The 17,044-nt window shown below is 53.2% G+C and overlaps 1 protein-coding gene across 1 annotated transcript; it reads right to left on the minus strand.

The window, feature by feature from the left end:
- Nucleotides 1-922: 922 nt before the first annotated feature.
- On the minus strand, nucleotides 923-10,702 carry UBE2Q1 (ubiquitin conjugating enzyme E2 Q1). The gene is made up of 13 exons (XM_072984435.2): nucleotides 10,448-10,702; nucleotides 9,402-9,506; nucleotides 9,175-9,279; nucleotides 8,021-8,071; nucleotides 7,692-7,832; nucleotides 4,622-4,706; nucleotides 4,347-4,407; nucleotides 3,286-3,376; nucleotides 3,123-3,181; nucleotides 2,707-2,755; nucleotides 2,512-2,607; nucleotides 2,107-2,173; nucleotides 923-1,473 (listed from the first exon to the last, which is right to left on the minus strand). Exons 1-13 carry the CDS (start codon nucleotides 10,685-10,687, stop codon nucleotides 1,442-1,444), a joined length of 1,182 nt encoding a protein of 393 aa, XP_072840536.2. The 5' UTR covers nucleotides 10,688-10,702; the 3' UTR covers nucleotides 923-1,441.
- Nucleotides 10,703-17,044: the final 6,342 nt, after the last annotated feature.

Below are 17,044 nucleotides of genomic sequence, written 5' to 3' on the forward strand. Positions count from 1 at the left end.
GCTGGCCTGTCATGTTTTCCTAAAACGTTCAGGGAAAGATAAAGCCCGAGAGGCTCGGTTACAATCTCTCCCTTTGTCTGATGCCGTCAGCTTTTGGAGGCGTCGATTCTGCTGTGGTTTCCCCCATTTCCAGCAGAACCCGTTCCAGCTGATAACGCCTTTTCTGCCGTGATCCCTTGTCAACTTCAGCAATTCCAGCCCTTGACGGCTAATTGGAACAAACAGGCCTTATTCCCACCCAGGCGAAACTTCCTGCTGCTTCTGGAAAACCTTGCCAGCTAGGAAGGGGACTTTTGGTGGCGGAGGACCGGCTCGGTCTTAAAAATTCAGGATGTTCCGTGGAGGGCGTTAGTTCTTAGGCACAACTTCAAGGCAAGGCTGGCATCATGCAGGGATGGGAAGAAGTCCCTTAAGAAAGACGAGGTTCAATGTAAAAGGGCACTGCAGTTCCCCAACTGGACTAAAGAAAAAACGCAAAATATTTAAGCGTGAAGCTGTTTCCACTGTGGGTTCTCGTGGATTGGAATAAGCAAAACAGCTGCGGAGGATCAGATGAAGGGCTTCTGTAGGATGAGAGGCCAGCTGCACCCTGGGTCATATTCTGTGGCATCCGGAGCTGATATTTGAGGCGAGACGCAGCCATCCTTAAAAACACATTCGATCCCCTTCTCAAAAGATGTCCAGGCTGGCGGCCGTTCCTGGATCTGGTGGCAGGGGGTTCCAAAGGACCCAGGTCTGCAGACGGTCAGCAACTGGGAGCCAAACCCGCTTGTCTTGTTGGCTCCTCTTTTTCCTGTCGGTCAGAGAGCACCGAAGGACACAAGGCGAAGGATTTAAAAGCCGAGAGGCTCCGGGTACCCTGCCAGGACATCCCTCCCCTTCGCTCCCCCAAATGGACAGAGGTGAAGACCGGCACCCCCCCTTCAAATTAACAAATGTAATTGTTCTCCAAAGATACATTTTTTTCCCCTTACACATCCATCATACACAGTAACCAAAAGAAAAAGAAAAAAAAAACGGAAAAAAAGCAGTGTACATGAAAATAAGAAAATAAATTAAATCCATAGCAGAGGCAGAGGTGCTCTAAGACTGCAAGGGAGCCAGAAGCTTCCAGCGATAAAAGAGAATCGAGTTTCTGGGGGTTGGGGGTTGGGTGGCGGTGTGTTCTCGTGGTTTTCCTTTTTTCCCCGCAAGAGTGCCAACGGCCCCGGCCCCCCGGCGCGGATCGGCCTGGAGCCCCAGGGCCCGGCTCCGCGCCACAGTTTTTATCAGTCCGTCCGAGCGGCCCGACGAGAGAGGCTCGCGGCGCGGGCGTTCGGCCGTCCCCTGGCCCGGGGAGGACGAGGAGGTGTCCGTCGACGGTCCGCGCGCCGCAGCGTTCGGTGGGGAAGTCAAGGCTTGGTCCCGGGCTGCCGGCTCGGCCGTCCCCCCTCCCCACGCGCTAGCCGTCTTCCTTGGGGGGCGTGTACCAGCCTGTGAGAACAACAACACCAACAGGTCAAGGGTGGGTTTCCTTCCCCCTTCTCCATCTCTGGGGGGGGGGGCGGCTCTGCTCCTTACAACAGTCTTGTGGGGTAGGCCGCTCAGAAGAGACTATTTGCCTAAGAGACTGGCTGCCAACTCTGGGTGACCCAGGGAGGAAAAAAAAAACAAGGTGCTCTCCATCCCTTTGAGTTGGCTGCTACTGTAATAACTCCGGTCTAAAATCTGAATATTTTCAGGCTTATCGACAACTTGAGGACAGCTCTCCCTAGGCTCTAATTGTGCAAAGCAGCGGTCCCCAACTTTTTTGGGAAATTTTGTGGGGGGAAGCAGAGATGTGTCTACGCAGCCCAGTTCCTGCAAGCCCACGGACCAGCGCCGGGCCGCAGATCGGAGGCTGGGGACCCCTGCTATAGAGGGCAACCAGCCCCTCATACGCGCTGAATCAGGGCTGGGGGGGGTGTTCTGCGCTTCCTTGTTCCCAGGAATCAAACGCTGGCAACTCATTCTTTCAAGATCTGTCCCGGACTTTTTGCCGAGGGACCAGGGGCGAGCCCCTCAACCCTGAAAAAACAGACTTCTCTGCCTCCCAAATCTGAATGCTTCCAAGTGGCTAGTCCTTACCGTTCTTCTCGTGGATCTGCACCAGGGATTTGTACGACTGCTGTGCTCTTGTCAAGCTGTATTGGTTCTGCCGGGGGGGGGGGAGGAAGAGGGAAAGAGATTGTCGCTCAAGACCCAGAGAGTTCCGATTTGTACCTGCCACCCCCTAAGATGCAATAAACTTAGCTTAAACCGGAGAGGGAGGCCCCCGGGGCCCTCACCGACGAGGCTATGCCTTCTAGGAGGGCACAATCAACCAGAGGGGAGGGCGGGATTTATACTCAAACCACCTCTGGATCATCGCAAGCTGGCACTCAGCCCTGAAGATGGGGGGGAAGCCACCCTTTCTTGCCCTGAATGTGGAGCCGGGACAGGACGAGGAACCAGAAAAAGAGGATCAGAGCCCGACCCACAGCCCTCCCTTACTTTATTTGCGCCAAACTGGACCCGGGCTTTGCCTTTCACCAGGGTGGCGCTGATCTGCATGATCACGGACTCCACAGAGTAGGCGCTGCTCCAGCCCTAGGAACGAGGGGAGAGAGGAAGCCGGGGTGAAGTCGGCCGCCAGCGGCTGCGGACCCTCGCCCGCCCGCCCGCCCAACAGTCCTCTCGGCGGCTCACCTGCTTTGTGAGAAGTTCCATGCAGATGGCGCCTCCGCCCAGGACGTACCTGTGCGCCGCAGAGCGGAGAAGACAAGAAAGGCAGGGAAGGGGGGAAGGCCCAGAGAAATGAACCAAAAAGCTGGGGAGCAAACAAGACCCCCCACCCACCCACCCGTGTGCCATGTTCTGCCCTATCCCTGCCCTCTCTCTTGATGTGCGACATTGGTGATAATAAAACCACACACACACACATCGGTTTTTCCTGAATATTAGATAGCATAACATTACTTTAAACTGTAAAATGCCATGCTACGCAGAAAGAAAATTGCAGGCATGTAATACGGCTCTCAAGCCCCTACATCGGGTGTGATCGCGAGCCCTCCAGCCCAGGGCCTTTGGGGAGAACGGGAAACCCCCGCGGATCGGGCACTCACCCTCCCGACAGCACAGGAGACACGACCCTTACGAAGGGCGGGTCGAAAGGGAAGTTGTCCTGCAAGGAAAAGATAAGGAGGCTGAGCGGGGTGCTCAGAAGCGCGACCCTTCGCCCTCTTCTCTCGTCGCCCCCCGAGCCGCCGAGCCTCCCGTCCCACTCACCTTGAAGGTGAAATTGAGGAGGATGAACTCTGCCCCCTCTTTCTCCTTCAGGATCTGCAGGTCACTGTGCAAGGCGCTGTCCTCGTCCACCCTGGAAAGACAAGGAGCAGACGGGGGGGGGCGTTCGTCAGAGGAGGAGAGGCAGCTGGGCAGGGCAGTTGGAGGACTCGAACCCAAGGCAAGCCCAACGGTCCAAGGGGAGGCTCTCTTCCAAGGGGGGGCATTTAAACAGAGAAGGGACAACCCGCTCTTAAGGCTACTGTAGCTACAGAGGCCACTGTTGAAAGGAGGAGGAGCGGTTTCTAACGTTTGGGGTCCCAAGGAAGGCCGATTTCAAATCCCAGGCCCCTTGCTCGCAGGTCCCGAAATAGGGAGAGCTTAGAAATGTCAATTCTTAGAATCTCCCCAGGCAGCGGGACCGAGTCTGGAGAACTGTGGGGCCTTGATCGCTGTCATTTTCACAGGTCCGTTTGGAGGGGGACACGGGACAGGAGGGCCTTCTCGGTGGCTGCTCCCAGACTGTGAAACTCCCTGCCACTGGAAACCAGGTTCGCCCCCCCCCCCCCAAATCTTAATCTTGGCTCTCCTTCCGCCAGCAGGCCAAGACCTCGCTCTTCAGGCAGGCCTCCCCTCAATGACGGGCGCCGTGAGTGGGGTTTTTTTCAATGGATGGCTGTGCCTTCCTGCTTTGATACCGCTTTCGTTTACCATTTCTCTGTGCTATCTGTTTGATCTTTTTTTTTAGTATCTGTAAACTCCTGTTTTTAGCTAGAAACATTGTCTTTTAAGGATGTAAGCCACCTCGGGTCCTTTTTTTTGAAGGAGAAAGGGGCGAGGTAAAAATTTAAAAAAACCAACCAACCAATAAAAAGTATTTTGAAGAAATAAACAAAACAGAGCGTGTTCCAAGCAGAGAAGGGTACGCGGCCGGAAAGGCCGAGGTCCCGACATCATCCTTCTCAACTGGCTTTGCAACCAGATCGCGGATGATGCCTAGAAGGTCACAGAGCATGCCCGGCTGTGTGGCTAGGCAACCGCCTTGCTTCCCACGAGTCACTTACTTTAGGAGTTTGACATTCCAGTCGTACAAGCTGTCATTCACTAGTTCAACTGCGTAGTTCCCTGGAGGAAGAAACAAAGGAGGATTCAACGCTACTGAAGAGGAGGTTCGTGGGCAAACACTGTGAATAGCTCCCCCCCCATCTGACCCATGGCGAAACCGTTCCACCCGCAGCAACGCCGGAGCTAGGCTTACAACCCGCCCATCACACACACACACCCCCCGTGACTAAACCAGACGCCAACGTCCCCAGCAAATCCACACGCAGGTACTTACCGCCCTTGAAACTCGCCGATCGGTAAATATCCCTGAGCTCCTTCATCAGCCGGTCGGTGGCCTGCACGGACCCAGATACTGCGCCCTACGGGAGAGCAAGGGGGGGGGGAATCTTGGGGTTAGGCTCACATCTCTGTGAGCCCAGCAACCGGTATCGCTTCTCTAATTCCCCCCCCCCAAAGACACAGGGTCGTCCGTTCCTCCCCAAAGGACAGAGATTGGGGGGGGGGGGTTTCTTCCGGTCTCAAAACACAGGAACGTGGAAGGAGAGGGGAGGAAAAAAACTGGGACAGGATCCAAGGATGCCACGTAGGATTAAGGTCTGCCACACCTCAGGAGCAGGGTTTCGAAAGTCATTTAATATGCCTTCTGGAGGAGAGAAGCGTTTCTTAATGGCTATCAGGCTTGAGAGCTCTATACAAATTCCAGATTCAGAAGAAAGACAGGAATCCGCTGTAATACTCAATAAAAAAAGACCCAGAAATATGTGTTTACAAATCTTTCCAGGGTGTATCGACCAAAGATGGCCTCTAATAAACAGAAGTGTATGATGCTCACTGGTCCCGTGTTCTTTTGCATCCGGGGGGGGGGGGGGCCTGGAATCTATTCCCCCTCCCTAAATACTGCAGTCCTATAGCATGCTCTATATAATAGCTGTTGGGGAACCTGAACGAGAGGAGGCTCCTGTCATTATGTGTGTAGCCTCCTCTCCGAGCCATGCAGTAAATGAAACACTGGTTATAGCCTGATGCTTTTAGGTTCTCTTTCTGCTCTTATTAGCCCTAACCATCGGGATCAGCATCTCCCTGTTCCGAAGCAGCCCGCCTTGAAAGAACCCCAACGGGAAGGTCCCGTCAAATTCGGGTCTTGTTTGCAGGCTTCCCACGGAGGTGTCGTCGGGCGGCTTGCAGTGAGACGCGGCCTCTAGAGCCAGAAAAGCTTCAAACCTGATCTAGGATGTCTAGGATTCTATGCTGGAGCCATTTGGTGCAAACTTTGTACAGTACAAGGCTGATAAATTGATTCTAACGGCATATAAAAACAGTCCATTTCACCCAATTTTTCAGGATGCAATACACACACACACACACACAAAATAAAATCTTAGCAGGTCAGGGAGATGATTCTTGCTTTCTCAAAGGCAAAGAGCAGAGCAAACAGATGCTGGCTGTTTATGTCTTATAGAGTCCAAGCTTCTTAAAAAGTTGTTATCACTTAGCACGCTTAATCCTAGCCAACCAAAGAACAGGAGAGCAGTAAGTGTAGAAACCATCAGCAAATGCACCAATTTATGAATACTGCAGAAAACCACACCTGACAGCAACAAAGATTCACTCAAAGGCTCAGTCCTGTTTAAGTAACAGAATGAGAAGTGGAGTATGTCTGGATAAAGAGAGATTATGTGTATTCCAAGGGCTCAGCTAGGAGTGAGTGGGGAGGGCAAGGAAACCGAGTACCCTCTCAGCCTCTAGAAATGTACAGCATCCCAGCTAATATGGGCCAAAGAAGGGTTGTTGTTTTTTTAAAGAAAATTCTTTCACCACATGAATCTCCATACGCAAAAAGTCCTGAGGCCATCAAAGGAAAGAGGGAAAACCAGCATCTCTTCCGTGACTTCGAATAAAGCAGAAGAGGACATCAGCAACATCACAGGGCCGAAATATGAAAGTCAGCAAGAATCAAAGATTTGTTTGGTCCCCTTTGAGATTTCCTTTCTTGGTCACTCTGGAGGATGACAGGATGTTTATGGGCGAGTTAAGAGTTTGAAATGACGCTCGTGGCTCTTCCCAAGGCTGGGCTTCATGGATATTGCCAAAATAGAGTAACAATAATCTAATAATCTTAGAACGGCAGAGCTGGAACGGACCCTTTAGATCACCAAGTCCAGCCCTTGTCAAGGAGGCACTGTGGAGACGTGAACCAGATACCTCAACCACTGGGCTATCCAGCAACTGCACAGCCAGAACGAGCTTGATTTTTCAGGAGTCAAGATTGAATTTTGTTCTGACGCTCACGGTGTCCATGCGCAGGCACAAGATACCCAGAGAGAAACACCTTCGGACTAGCTTCCTCAGAAACACAGAACTTTTGACCCATTCTGCTCCCCTCTCAAAGGTTTCCCGTTATCAAGTCCACCTCTTCTGCCCAAAGCGCGTCTTTACAAAGCAGAGACATACTTTCTTCAAGAAACACAAGGAGAGAGAGAGAGAGAGAATCTCGGCGCCTCGGAATGTGAAAACAATTCGATTTCTCTAAGTGTTAGGTCTGTTAAAATTCAAAACTTTGGTTCAAGGGCCAGCCCTACCAACGGGCGACAAGGCAGGAGAGTTCAAGCTGTCACAACACAAAACAGCACAGATCTCTTAGCAATTTGTAACAGTTATCTCTTTAGGGCCAAGACTGGAAAAACACCGCTGATGGGAAGATTTTAAGCGCAGTGACAAGACCACACAGCTGATCTAGGCTGTCATGGGAGCTGGGAGAATGTACCTCTGCCATTTTCTGCCCCGCCGTGGATTTTAGGCTGGGAGCAGACACGTCGGTGCCGAAGAAGCGCTTTGTGGATATCGTGGACGGCCAGAAAGATGAACAAGTGGGTCCTCGATCAAATCGAGCCTGAACTAACAACGTTGACAGCGAGGCTGTCTCGCTTTGGGCACCTCGAGAGAAGGTAGGATTCTCTGGAACAGCTCATCAGGGTGGGAAAGGAGGAAGGCAGCAGGAAAAGAGGAAGATCAAACGCGAGATGGATTGACTGCCTAAAAGATCCCCCAGGAAGAGCTGAGCGGGGCGGTTGAGGACGGGAGCTCTCAGGAGGTTCCTCGTCCATAGGTTGCCCGTAAATCGGAGGAGACTCGACCGCATATAAAAACGCCACTCCCAGGAGAGTGAAGTCAACGGTCAACTTTGCCCACAGGGAGCCTAAAAGCACTTCCAAAGAGGAGCCGATCTGAGAGGAGCCCCACTCTGGGCGCCAAGAGGAAAGGCTGCTCTTGAAAGTCCGGCCGGTGGCCCTCCTCCTTCCACCCCTCCTTCCACTCCCCCTCCCTCCCCACCAGGTGACACGTACATTTAAGTAATCTTGCCTCTGGTTCTTTTTGATTTTCTCGAGGATGGCCAGGTTCTCCTTGCCGATGCCGTCGTCTTCGGCCTTCTTGCCTTCCGCCGGCTCTTCGTCCTTCATCTCGTAGTGGTCGAGTTCTTCTGTATCCTGAGAGGTCGGAGGGAGGGAAAAACAAGGATTTTCAGGCTGGAATCTAATCTCGGAACTCAACCATTCAGGCTGCAGAATTTCTGAAGGGAACAGCAATGAAAGGATGGCTTGGCAGGAGGGCGAACAGAAGGCTGGCATTTGTTCCTGGGATTTCTCTTTTAAAGGCATAAAAACTGAACTCATACCTCTGGCATTTCCTCATCTTCCTCTTCTGAGGAGACTTCTTCCTGGGTGCTCTACGGAACACGAAGCGAGAAAAAAGGAGAGCGTAAAGCAAAGCACAGACTAGCAAACCATTCTGACACCAACTACAACACGTAGATAGCGCCAAAAACTGGATATAAAACAGTCTCTGCTCCATTTCCAGTGGTTACGTGAACTCGGCAATGTTCTGAACCAATGCCTTTGTCTTCTCTACCCTCCTCATCCTGTTTTCCTCTTGTGTCATGACTGTCCTTTTTGTTACTGGTCCAACTGCTTCTGCAGCCAGAGCCCTGACTAGACATGCTTTAAAAAGAAAAGTGATTTTCAAAAAGGATTGAACTTTCATCAGCCTGGCCAAAAACAGGATTGCCACTTACTTCTTTTCAGTTAGCTGTCTAGCAAAGTTTCTGAAATGGGAAAAAGCCAGGTCATCTTACGCTTACAATGCCCCACTGCTTTAACTTGCTTTCTGTCACTTTCATGTTTAGAAATAAACCACAGAGGCGTTACTACTTCTAGAATTGTGGATATTAAAAACGCCTCCTCAAAAGCACCCAATTCCTTTGGGTTTAAGGTGGATGAATGTGATGTACCGTATTTTTCACTCCATAAGGCGCACCTTTCCATAAGATGCACCAATTTTTTAGGAGAAGAAAACAGGGAAATATAATCTGTTTTCTTCGCTCCATAAGACGCACAGACTTTGTGGGGGAAAAGTGCGTCTTATGGTGCGAAAAATACGGTATCTGTGATGGCAGAGCTAGGTTATCCTGTTCACAGGATAGCGCCCGCAAAGTGACCCAAAGAACTGTTTGACAGCTGGATCCTGTAAGTCAAGTCATTCTGTGGTGGATGGATGCACTGCTTATTGGTTCAAGAAGACAAGGGAAATACTTCTGGCCGTTGCTGCAGGGGATAATGGGCAGTGTAATTAAAAATATCTAGCAAGCATCCACTTGAAAGGAGCAGCTAAGGACAATATTGAGACCGGGATGACGTGGCCCATAACTGCCAGAACCCCTCACTAGCTCTGACCAGAGGCTGACGTTGAAAACATTTCCAAGGCTTCAAGGCGTCCCCTCACAGTTAGACCTGATCTGACGGGCGCATTCCCCTTGGCTTCAGAGACGTTTACCTGCTCGGCGGGCAGCGGCTGGTCCAGCATCTCGACATCCGGATGCTGAGGAAGATTGTAGAGTTTGCAGAGGTCCGAAATGATCCGCTTCAGGTGCTGGAGGAGCTTCCCAAGGAGAGAACGAGAGCAGAGGTTAAGAGGCGGAAGGCGGGCCCCCATCTTCAGAGCAGCTACCCTCTCCCCGAAAGGGGCTCCTTTTTTTCTTATTCTTATTTCCACTCCCTCACCAAAGTGTTTCCTTTCTTCACGTCCGCCAGTCTCTCCAGAACGGCAGCCAGGTTGGGGTCGTCCGACTCCACGGACCAGATCGGAGGGACAGCCGGATAAGACTCCTAGGGGAAGGAATAAAAGGGAGGAGAGCCATGAGGGCCGCCTGGGCGGCAGAGAGAGAGAGTGCGCGCAGGACCCGGCGGTGCCCCTCGCCAAGGGTCTCCCCGGCGGAACCGCTTCCCACGGCCCGATGAAGCCAAATAGAGAATTAGGACATGATAATGCGCCGAAACAAAACACGGCCAGGCCGTCCGAATCCTGCAAGAGGTGGAGAGCCTGGGAATTTTCCCGCTTTAAAAGTTCCGAAAAGGTCCCAAGTAACACATCTTTGCTGGTGAAGGCTGTTTAAATCATCTCAGCCAAAGGTCTTAATTACGGTCTCGCGTTCCAGTCTTAATTATGACTCTAAATCTTGACGGAGCCCGTGCTGGGCTTTCTCTGCCTTTGCCTGCAGGCGCCCAAATCCCCTTAGAAACAGGTCCTCTCTTTGGAGGCCATGAAGGGGAGCCATGGATGGGGCTGGCCTCCGGCTTCCATCGTCCCCTGCAAAGGGGACGGAATGATGGGAATTGTAGTCCGCCCACACCTCTGGGCACCAGAATCCCCAACTCCTGTCCTAGATCTTTGGGAGGGAAGGCCAAGCCTTTAGGGCTCTTTCTAGACGCCCCCAACCTCCAATATCCTCCATCACGGGCACCCCAACTCCATGAGGCCCCGCCCCCGTCCTTGGCCCCGCCCCCGTCCTTGGCCCCGCCCACGAGCGGCGCGTCATCCTCAAGCCCCGCCCGCCGCCCTTGCAACAACAGGAGGGGAGGGGGCTTCCCAAGCCACGCCTCCAGAGAACACCCGGCCCCTCACCCCACTCCTTCCCCCCCTCAAGTCCCGCCCCCTCCAGCCAGAGTGAGAGGCCTTTCGGCCAATGGCAAGCGTCTCGCTCGCCTTCCTCCCCCCCTCCCTTCCCCGCGCCCCCTCACCCCCCCTTCACCCCGCCGCCCGCGCTCACCGTGATGTTGCCATGGATACGGACGGGCCCCCCGCCGCCCGGGCCCGGCAGGAACTCGCAGCCCAGCTCGTCCGGGCAGGCGCGGGCGATGCGGAAGCGCTCGTGGCCGCGGTGGAAGATGGACTCGAGGAGCCGCAGCTCCCGCCTCAGCAGCGCGCGCCCCGGCCCCGCCCCCAGCCCGGCGTCAGGCCCCGCCCCCCCTCCGCCGCCGCCGCCGCCCCCCGGCACCCCGCGCTGCATCTTCCCATCGAGCGGCCCGCCGCGGCCCCCGGGCCCCCCGCGTCCCCCCACACCGCAAGATGGCGGCCGGGAAGGGCCCGCAGTCGGAAGTGACGACCCGCATCCTGCTCCTCCCCCCATGGGCGCGGGCGGGGCGGAGGAGGAGGAAGAGGAGGAGGAGGAAGAGGAGGAGCCGAGGCCCGGCCGGGGAGGGAAGGGAAGGGAAAGGGGGTGGAGAGAGCCGCCGGAGTGGACGCCGGCGTCATGGAGACGGTCACTTCCGGTTTCGACCGGAAGTGGACTTGCCCTCGCTTTCTTCCCCCACCTCTGAGGGGATTCGTCGAGGCGGAGGCTGTACTGATCCACCGTGTGTGGGGGGGAACATAGTTTGATTTCTTAATTTGGAAATAGCCATACTATCTGAAAGCGTAAGAAGCATTCGCGGAGAAGTTTAGAGAGGCGTCACTTTCCGCGCATGCGCAGTGGAGGCCCTCTGCGTTCTGCCTAGAGCGGCGCCCCGCCCCGCTTGGCTGAGGCGACTTTCCCAAAATGGCGGCCGGCCCTTTCGAAGCGGAAGTCCCTCAGTTGCGTAACGCGGCCTCTTTGGAGAGAAAGGCGGTGGGAGCGGAGACCTTCACCGGAAGTGGCCCGCCGAAAGACTGGCGGAAGTGCTTCAGGAAGATCCTTCTTTTGCCCTGAAGTGGGCGGGAAGAGGGAGAAAGTAGGCATAACGGCAGGGAAGCGTCGGGCGGGGCTTTGGTAGAACCCCCGTTCCTGATTGGCTAAGCTAAAATCCTTTGGTCTTCCTACCAGACGCAAACAGAACGTTCCTGCCCGAGAACGGAGGCGGGGCCAGTGACGTCACACCACCCCTGGCCAGTGGCTTGACGGGCATTCCCCCCCTTCCCTCTTACGTCCTCCTTCGAACCTGTGACGTCACAGAGTGACAAGTGAACCCCCCCCGCCAGGTGGACTTGGAAGCATCAGAATTTAGGTTCCAAGGACTGACCAATCAGTGCTAAGAAAGCGCCTGCTCCTATCCATGATGGAGATTGGAGATGCAGGTAGACTGCATCTGGTGGTGGAGGATCCATGGCTGAGAAAGTCCAGCAGCAGCTAATGAAACCCCCAGGGGACATACAGGCATCACACCACAGACTGATTTGGAACAACCTGATTTTGAATTTTTCAGTAGAAAAATTCTCTTTTCTGGCATCCTTTACTACTCCACCTCCTCCTTCTGCCCCAAATGATGGGATCTGTAGTCCTTAGTCATTTTACAGGCTCCACCTAATGGGGCTGTATGGTCGTGGGGGCCTTTCCCTTCTCATAAGTCAAACATCCTGGAATAAATTCCGCCCCCCCCCCCGCTCCTGCCAAATGTGCCGTCCTTCCCCAAAACCTATAAATGATGTCATTTCAGGATTCCGACAGGGCTTAGAAATAAAAAAAGCAAAAAATAGATTTTTAATTCCTTATCCACCTCCGCGTCTCGGTGCTCAAAGCGGCTGTTTTGAGCTCGCCAAGGAGCGTCCCTCTAATGCTCCCGTCCCACAAGACTCCGGCGCCCATCTGCCCCTTCCCCTCATCTCAAGAAAAAGCTGTGAGGCTAAACAAAATTGGACTCCCAGCTTCCTGCCCTCCCCTGAAAAGGGCATTTATCTCTCCCCCCCCCTCTCCGGCCCAGTTTTCCTCCAAGGGCCTTGCCTGCTTGCCCTCAAACACAGAAACTCCATTACGGAAGTGCAGAGCTGGCAGCCGGCGGCGTGACCTTTTCCGTGGGGACAAGGTTATGGGGATCTTTCCTCTGCTAAAGACGCTTTCTCTCCAATAGATGTGCAGAACAAATAATGGAGAAAACCCATCGCACGAAGAAAGCCCTGCATTTTATTGGCAGTGGGGACTGGGAAGGAGAAATTGCTCACAACCCCTTGGGTTTCTCAAAGAGAAATAAAAGCGTATTTTTGGCATGGTCCTTCTTCAAGCATGTCTCTTTTGCTGGAATTAATTTGGCAGAATTGGGAAGGAGAGGCTTATGAGCGAACCTGGCACTAGAGAGAAACGTGTCAGGTCTGTCTCTCAAGGTAAAATTAAAATAACCATCCTAAAAATCGAGAAACAGTGTCTATGCCTGTTGAAAACGACCACCCCTAGCTGATGCAACTCAGGGTGGTGCTAGCTGGGAGCGATGGGAGTTGTAGTTATAGACCAGGAGGAGAAGGCTGGGGTGTGGGATCACTCCATGGCGCCATTTCACAGAACTGTCCGCAGCCCGCTGAAAAGAGCAGAAGCGCGAACAGAGGAGGAGAGAAGAAATCCGTTGTCTTTTATTCAAGAGTTATCCTGATTTGTGTTTTTTTGACTACAAGTCCCAGAATTCCCAAGCAGCAGTGCTGTGGGATTCTGGGAGCTGTGGTCCTGAAACACAAATCTGTGCAGCTCTGCTGTGAACTAGGGTGTGCGTGTGTGTGTGCACGCTCCTTTTTGGGGGACTACAGTTCCCAGAATCCACTGTGTTGAAAAAAAAAGGGAATGTATCCCATCTGTGATTCCTTCTATGACCAACTCCTGGTGGATTTTCTTCCTCTTGCCAGTCTCTTCCTCTCCCTTTATCTGTCTTCCTTGCTCAACCCTCTTGGAATCATAGAGGGCGGCGGTTCCCTAGAGGTCATCCAGTCTACTCCCACCTCTTCTCCATCCATCCAGGCCCTGTTGAAGCCTCCTTAGCCCCCAGGGCCCCTCCGGCCTCCGTTCCAAACCCTCCGAGGAAAGACCATCTGCATCTTCTCCAAAGCACCGCCAAGGTCAAACCAGCGTAACCGTCAAGACCCGTTTCCGAGCGCCGCGTCAACATCCCGCCGCCCCCCCACTTCCTTGTGATCACTTTTCTCATCTCACCCTCGGTGGTGGTGAATTATTCAGGCCGCCGTCTGAATCATCAAAGCTGAATCACCAAAGCACCGCAAGCAAAGGAAATATATGCACACATAATAGAGTTTATTTCTCCATTTCCTTTTTAAAGAGAGGGTGTTTGTGCCTGGCATGCACCTTACCCTGATTACGGTGAAGGGAGAGAGAGAGAGAGAGAGTTTTGAAAAGTAAATAGCTAGATAGCTAGACAGACGGATGGATGGATGGATGGATGGATGGATGGATGGATGGATGGATGGATGGATGGATGGATGGATGGGAGGATAAATTGTGGAATACAGATAGAGGGACAGATTGACAGAGAGAGACACATAGACAGACAGACAAATGTAGAATGACAGATGAATAGACAAGCAACCCCCGGAGCCATCACCTTCCAAATTCCACTAGGATCCCCCCCCCCCAATGCGCACACATGTCAACTTAACAACCACAAAGAGCTGGGTAGGGTTGGGAAGGTATGATCCTGGACATCAGAGCCCCCGTCGCTCTGGGCCATCCCTGGGGTCTCTCCCCTGCCCGAACCCCCTTTTCATAGCCCTGAAGAGGGCGAGACCTCAGCTACGCCTTGTGGCGGGGAGTCCCACAGCCCCGAGGGATGGAGAGCTGTCCCGAACACCATGCTCCGGGTTCTAGAGGCGTGTGTTTTGCATGGAGGGGGTTGGGTAGATGACATGCATAAAGATGTAGGGGGAGCCAAGCGCTCTGGTTTGGGGGGGCTCTTGTACTGTTGACGCATGCACCCTAGATCTGTTGGCCAGCACATGCGCATTAAGGATAAATTTGTGTCCCCTTTTTCCTGCTTTCTCTTCCCCTCCCCCAATGCCTCCTTTTCCTGCAATGCCAAAGTGGCCACAGGGGTGGCATCTGATGGGGGATCAATTGAGGCTTTTCTCCAAGGCCACCACGTCCTGAAGCCACCAAAATCTAGCAGTGAGTCAACCGTTAACAAAGTAAGCATCAACGCCTCCAGGTCCTCTTTTTGGGGGGGAAACCAGAAACTTTCTCTTCCTCCTTCTTCTAAATCTGCGAGGTCAAGGCAGGGAGGGAAGCACGCAGGCGGTGGCTGGCGGTGGCTCCCTCGTGTCCTTCAGGCGTGATGGCTCTCCGGGAGCCATGCCTGCTGATGTGTGAAGGGGAGAATCATCCAGCAGCAGGAGAGAGGAAACACAGATGTGGCGGGCAGGGCCGGGGCATCGAGAGAGGGTATCGGGTGGGCCTAATTGTTGGCAGTGGAGGGAGGAAGCTGATCAGAAGACCCTTTTCCTCCTGATACGGTTCGTCCCCTGAAGCCAGAAAGTGGGAAATTAAGGGGCAGGAAGATGGAAGAGGTTTTTTCTTTCCACATCGTGAAACGGTGGAACTCACTGCCACAAGAAGCAGTCCCCGATTCGAACAGTTTTAGGAAAGGGACTGGATAGATTTGGGGCATGTGTGGATGCAAATCATGAACAATATGTATCTCTCCCAGTTCTGGAGGCAGTAGACGTCTGTATGTTCGGGGAACATGGGTTGGAGAGCGCTGTCGCTCTTCCCCCTTGCTGGTGGGCAATGACTCTACTGAGGTCCGGTGCCATGATAGATACAATCAGCTTGTGTTGAGCCCTGGTTTGATTAGGGGGCCAAGGGACACAAGCACAGAGTAGCGGCCGCCTCACCCGTTTGGGCAGCCTGAGGATATATCCCCCACGCCTCCCCAACTTGGGGTAGAGACCCCAAGACTGAAACATCCTTTGTAACGAATTTTAAGCATTTAGAACGGTCTCACCCACATTTCGCACCTAAGCCACGCTTCCGATCTCAACAAAGCAAGCAGATGTATTTATTTGAAATTTGCTTTTAATGAGTTGATGAATGAATGAACAAACCACCATCAAAACTGGATGTTTTTTTCTGTTCTCCATGGTGAAGGAAGGTGCTGCTAGAAAATTAAATGAGAAAACAGATGCGGTAATTAATCCACTAGGCATTCATTTTCTGGATGATCACTCGTCCCTAGGGACTTTTTTTTTTTAAAAAAATTGTCAGTAATTGTCGCTTTTAGAGCCTTTTTTGTGAGGCTCAACACAAAAGATTGTAGTCCGGTTTGGGGAAGGAGAACCATCACAGAAATGGATGGGTCAAGGCAGCCAGCGAAACGGTCAACAAAGATTGGCCAAAGATCTTTGCCCGCTGGTGGGGAGCCTGGATCTGCTCCCACCAGTAACGGCCAGACCCCCCCCCCGACAACAGACACCCAGACGGTTTTGTGGGTTAAGCCGGGACTGACCTATATGGAGCCGGGACCTCCCTAGCCAGAGAAAGGAGTACCTCTGGCTTTCTTTCTTTTTTCTTTCGCTCCCCCTCTGGAAACCGAGTGCGAATTCCCAGTCCCTTCTGAACATGTCAAGTCACAAACCAGCCCGAAGAAGCCACGGTCTCTCATATAAACTGGCCGGGGGGGGGGGGTATTTAATCTGCAAGAAAAGTTTTCTATGTGCACATAAGCTGTCTGGACAGCTCGGTGGGTTAGGTCTCTGGTTGCAAAAACCAGAGGTTGGGAGCTCAACATACACGCACCCCGAGCCTCCTCGGAGAACAGCCAGCCTGGGGGGCCTTGGGCAAGCTGCACACTCCCAGGGCAACCCCTTGAAAAAGGGAATTAGGGAACCACGCCTGTGGCTTCTCCACGTAGAAAACCCTGAAAAGGGTTGCCATAAGTCAGAATTTAAGTGATGGTACATGATAGATCGTTATATATATTATTAATAGGTTAATATATCAAATTATCAGTATCCATGCATTAATACATTACTCTATACCCCAGCCTGTCTTCTCAAAACTGATGCTATCGCAATGGTTTAGATCTAAATGCCCTTCTTCCCCATCCTGGCCGGGGATGTTACAAAGAGTGCCACCCACCCTCTGGAGAGTCCCGGGTGGCTACAGTGGGGCTGGCCCTCCTGTGCCCCAAATCTCTTACACCAACTAAGAGAGGGACCCACATTTCTAGGGCAAAATGCAGGGCATCCGACCTTCCCCTCTTCCCCACATTTCCGCATACCAAGAAAACAAATACTGTGCGTTCCCTAGGCTCTCCGGGTTGCCGAAGATTTTGATTTCCTGGACCTCTGCAATTTAAGGGCCACCTCTTAAAGACCCTCCACCCTGGGGGGCAGATCAGAAGGATTCTGTCCGCTCCTTTCTCTCCAGGAGCATCCAGCCAGTTCTTCCCTGGTTCCGAAAGGGCAATCCTGGATCGGGAAAAGGAGACGCCACAGCCCCGGACTGGAAGCCAAACCGAGACTAGCCGGGAGCATCTGTTCTCTCCGGCTGCCTCCCCTCCCCACACACATCCTGTCCCCACCCCCGCACAGGAGCGCATTGGGGGGGGAGGACCAACCCGCCGCCCGTCTGGCCTCGGCGTGCGCCTCCCTCTTCTTCCCAGGTCTGCGCATTGTGCTGGAG

The sequence above is a fragment of the Pogona vitticeps genome, chromosome 15, assembly GCF_051106095.1.
Source record: "Pogona vitticeps strain Pit_001003342236 chromosome 15, PviZW2.1, whole genome shotgun sequence".
In the NCBI taxonomy this organism is placed as follows: Eukaryota; Metazoa; Chordata; class Lepidosauria; order Squamata; family Agamidae; genus Pogona; species Pogona vitticeps.

Bases quoted from the DNA above. Each gene is read 5' to 3' on its own strand.
- UBE2Q1 (XM_072984435.2), bottom strand. From the start codon at position 10,687: ATGCAGCGCGGGGTGCCGGGGGGCGGCGGCGGCGGCGGAGGGGGGGCG. The intron at 9,280-9,401 runs GTGAGGGAGTGG...CTCCTTGGGAAG, and splicing joins TGAAGAAAGGAAACACTTTG to CTCCTCCAGCACCTGAAGCG. The intron at 8,072-9,174 runs GTAAACGTCTCT...CGTGTTCCGTAG, and splicing joins AGCCGCTGCCCGCCGAGCAG to AGCACCCAGGAAGAAGTCTC.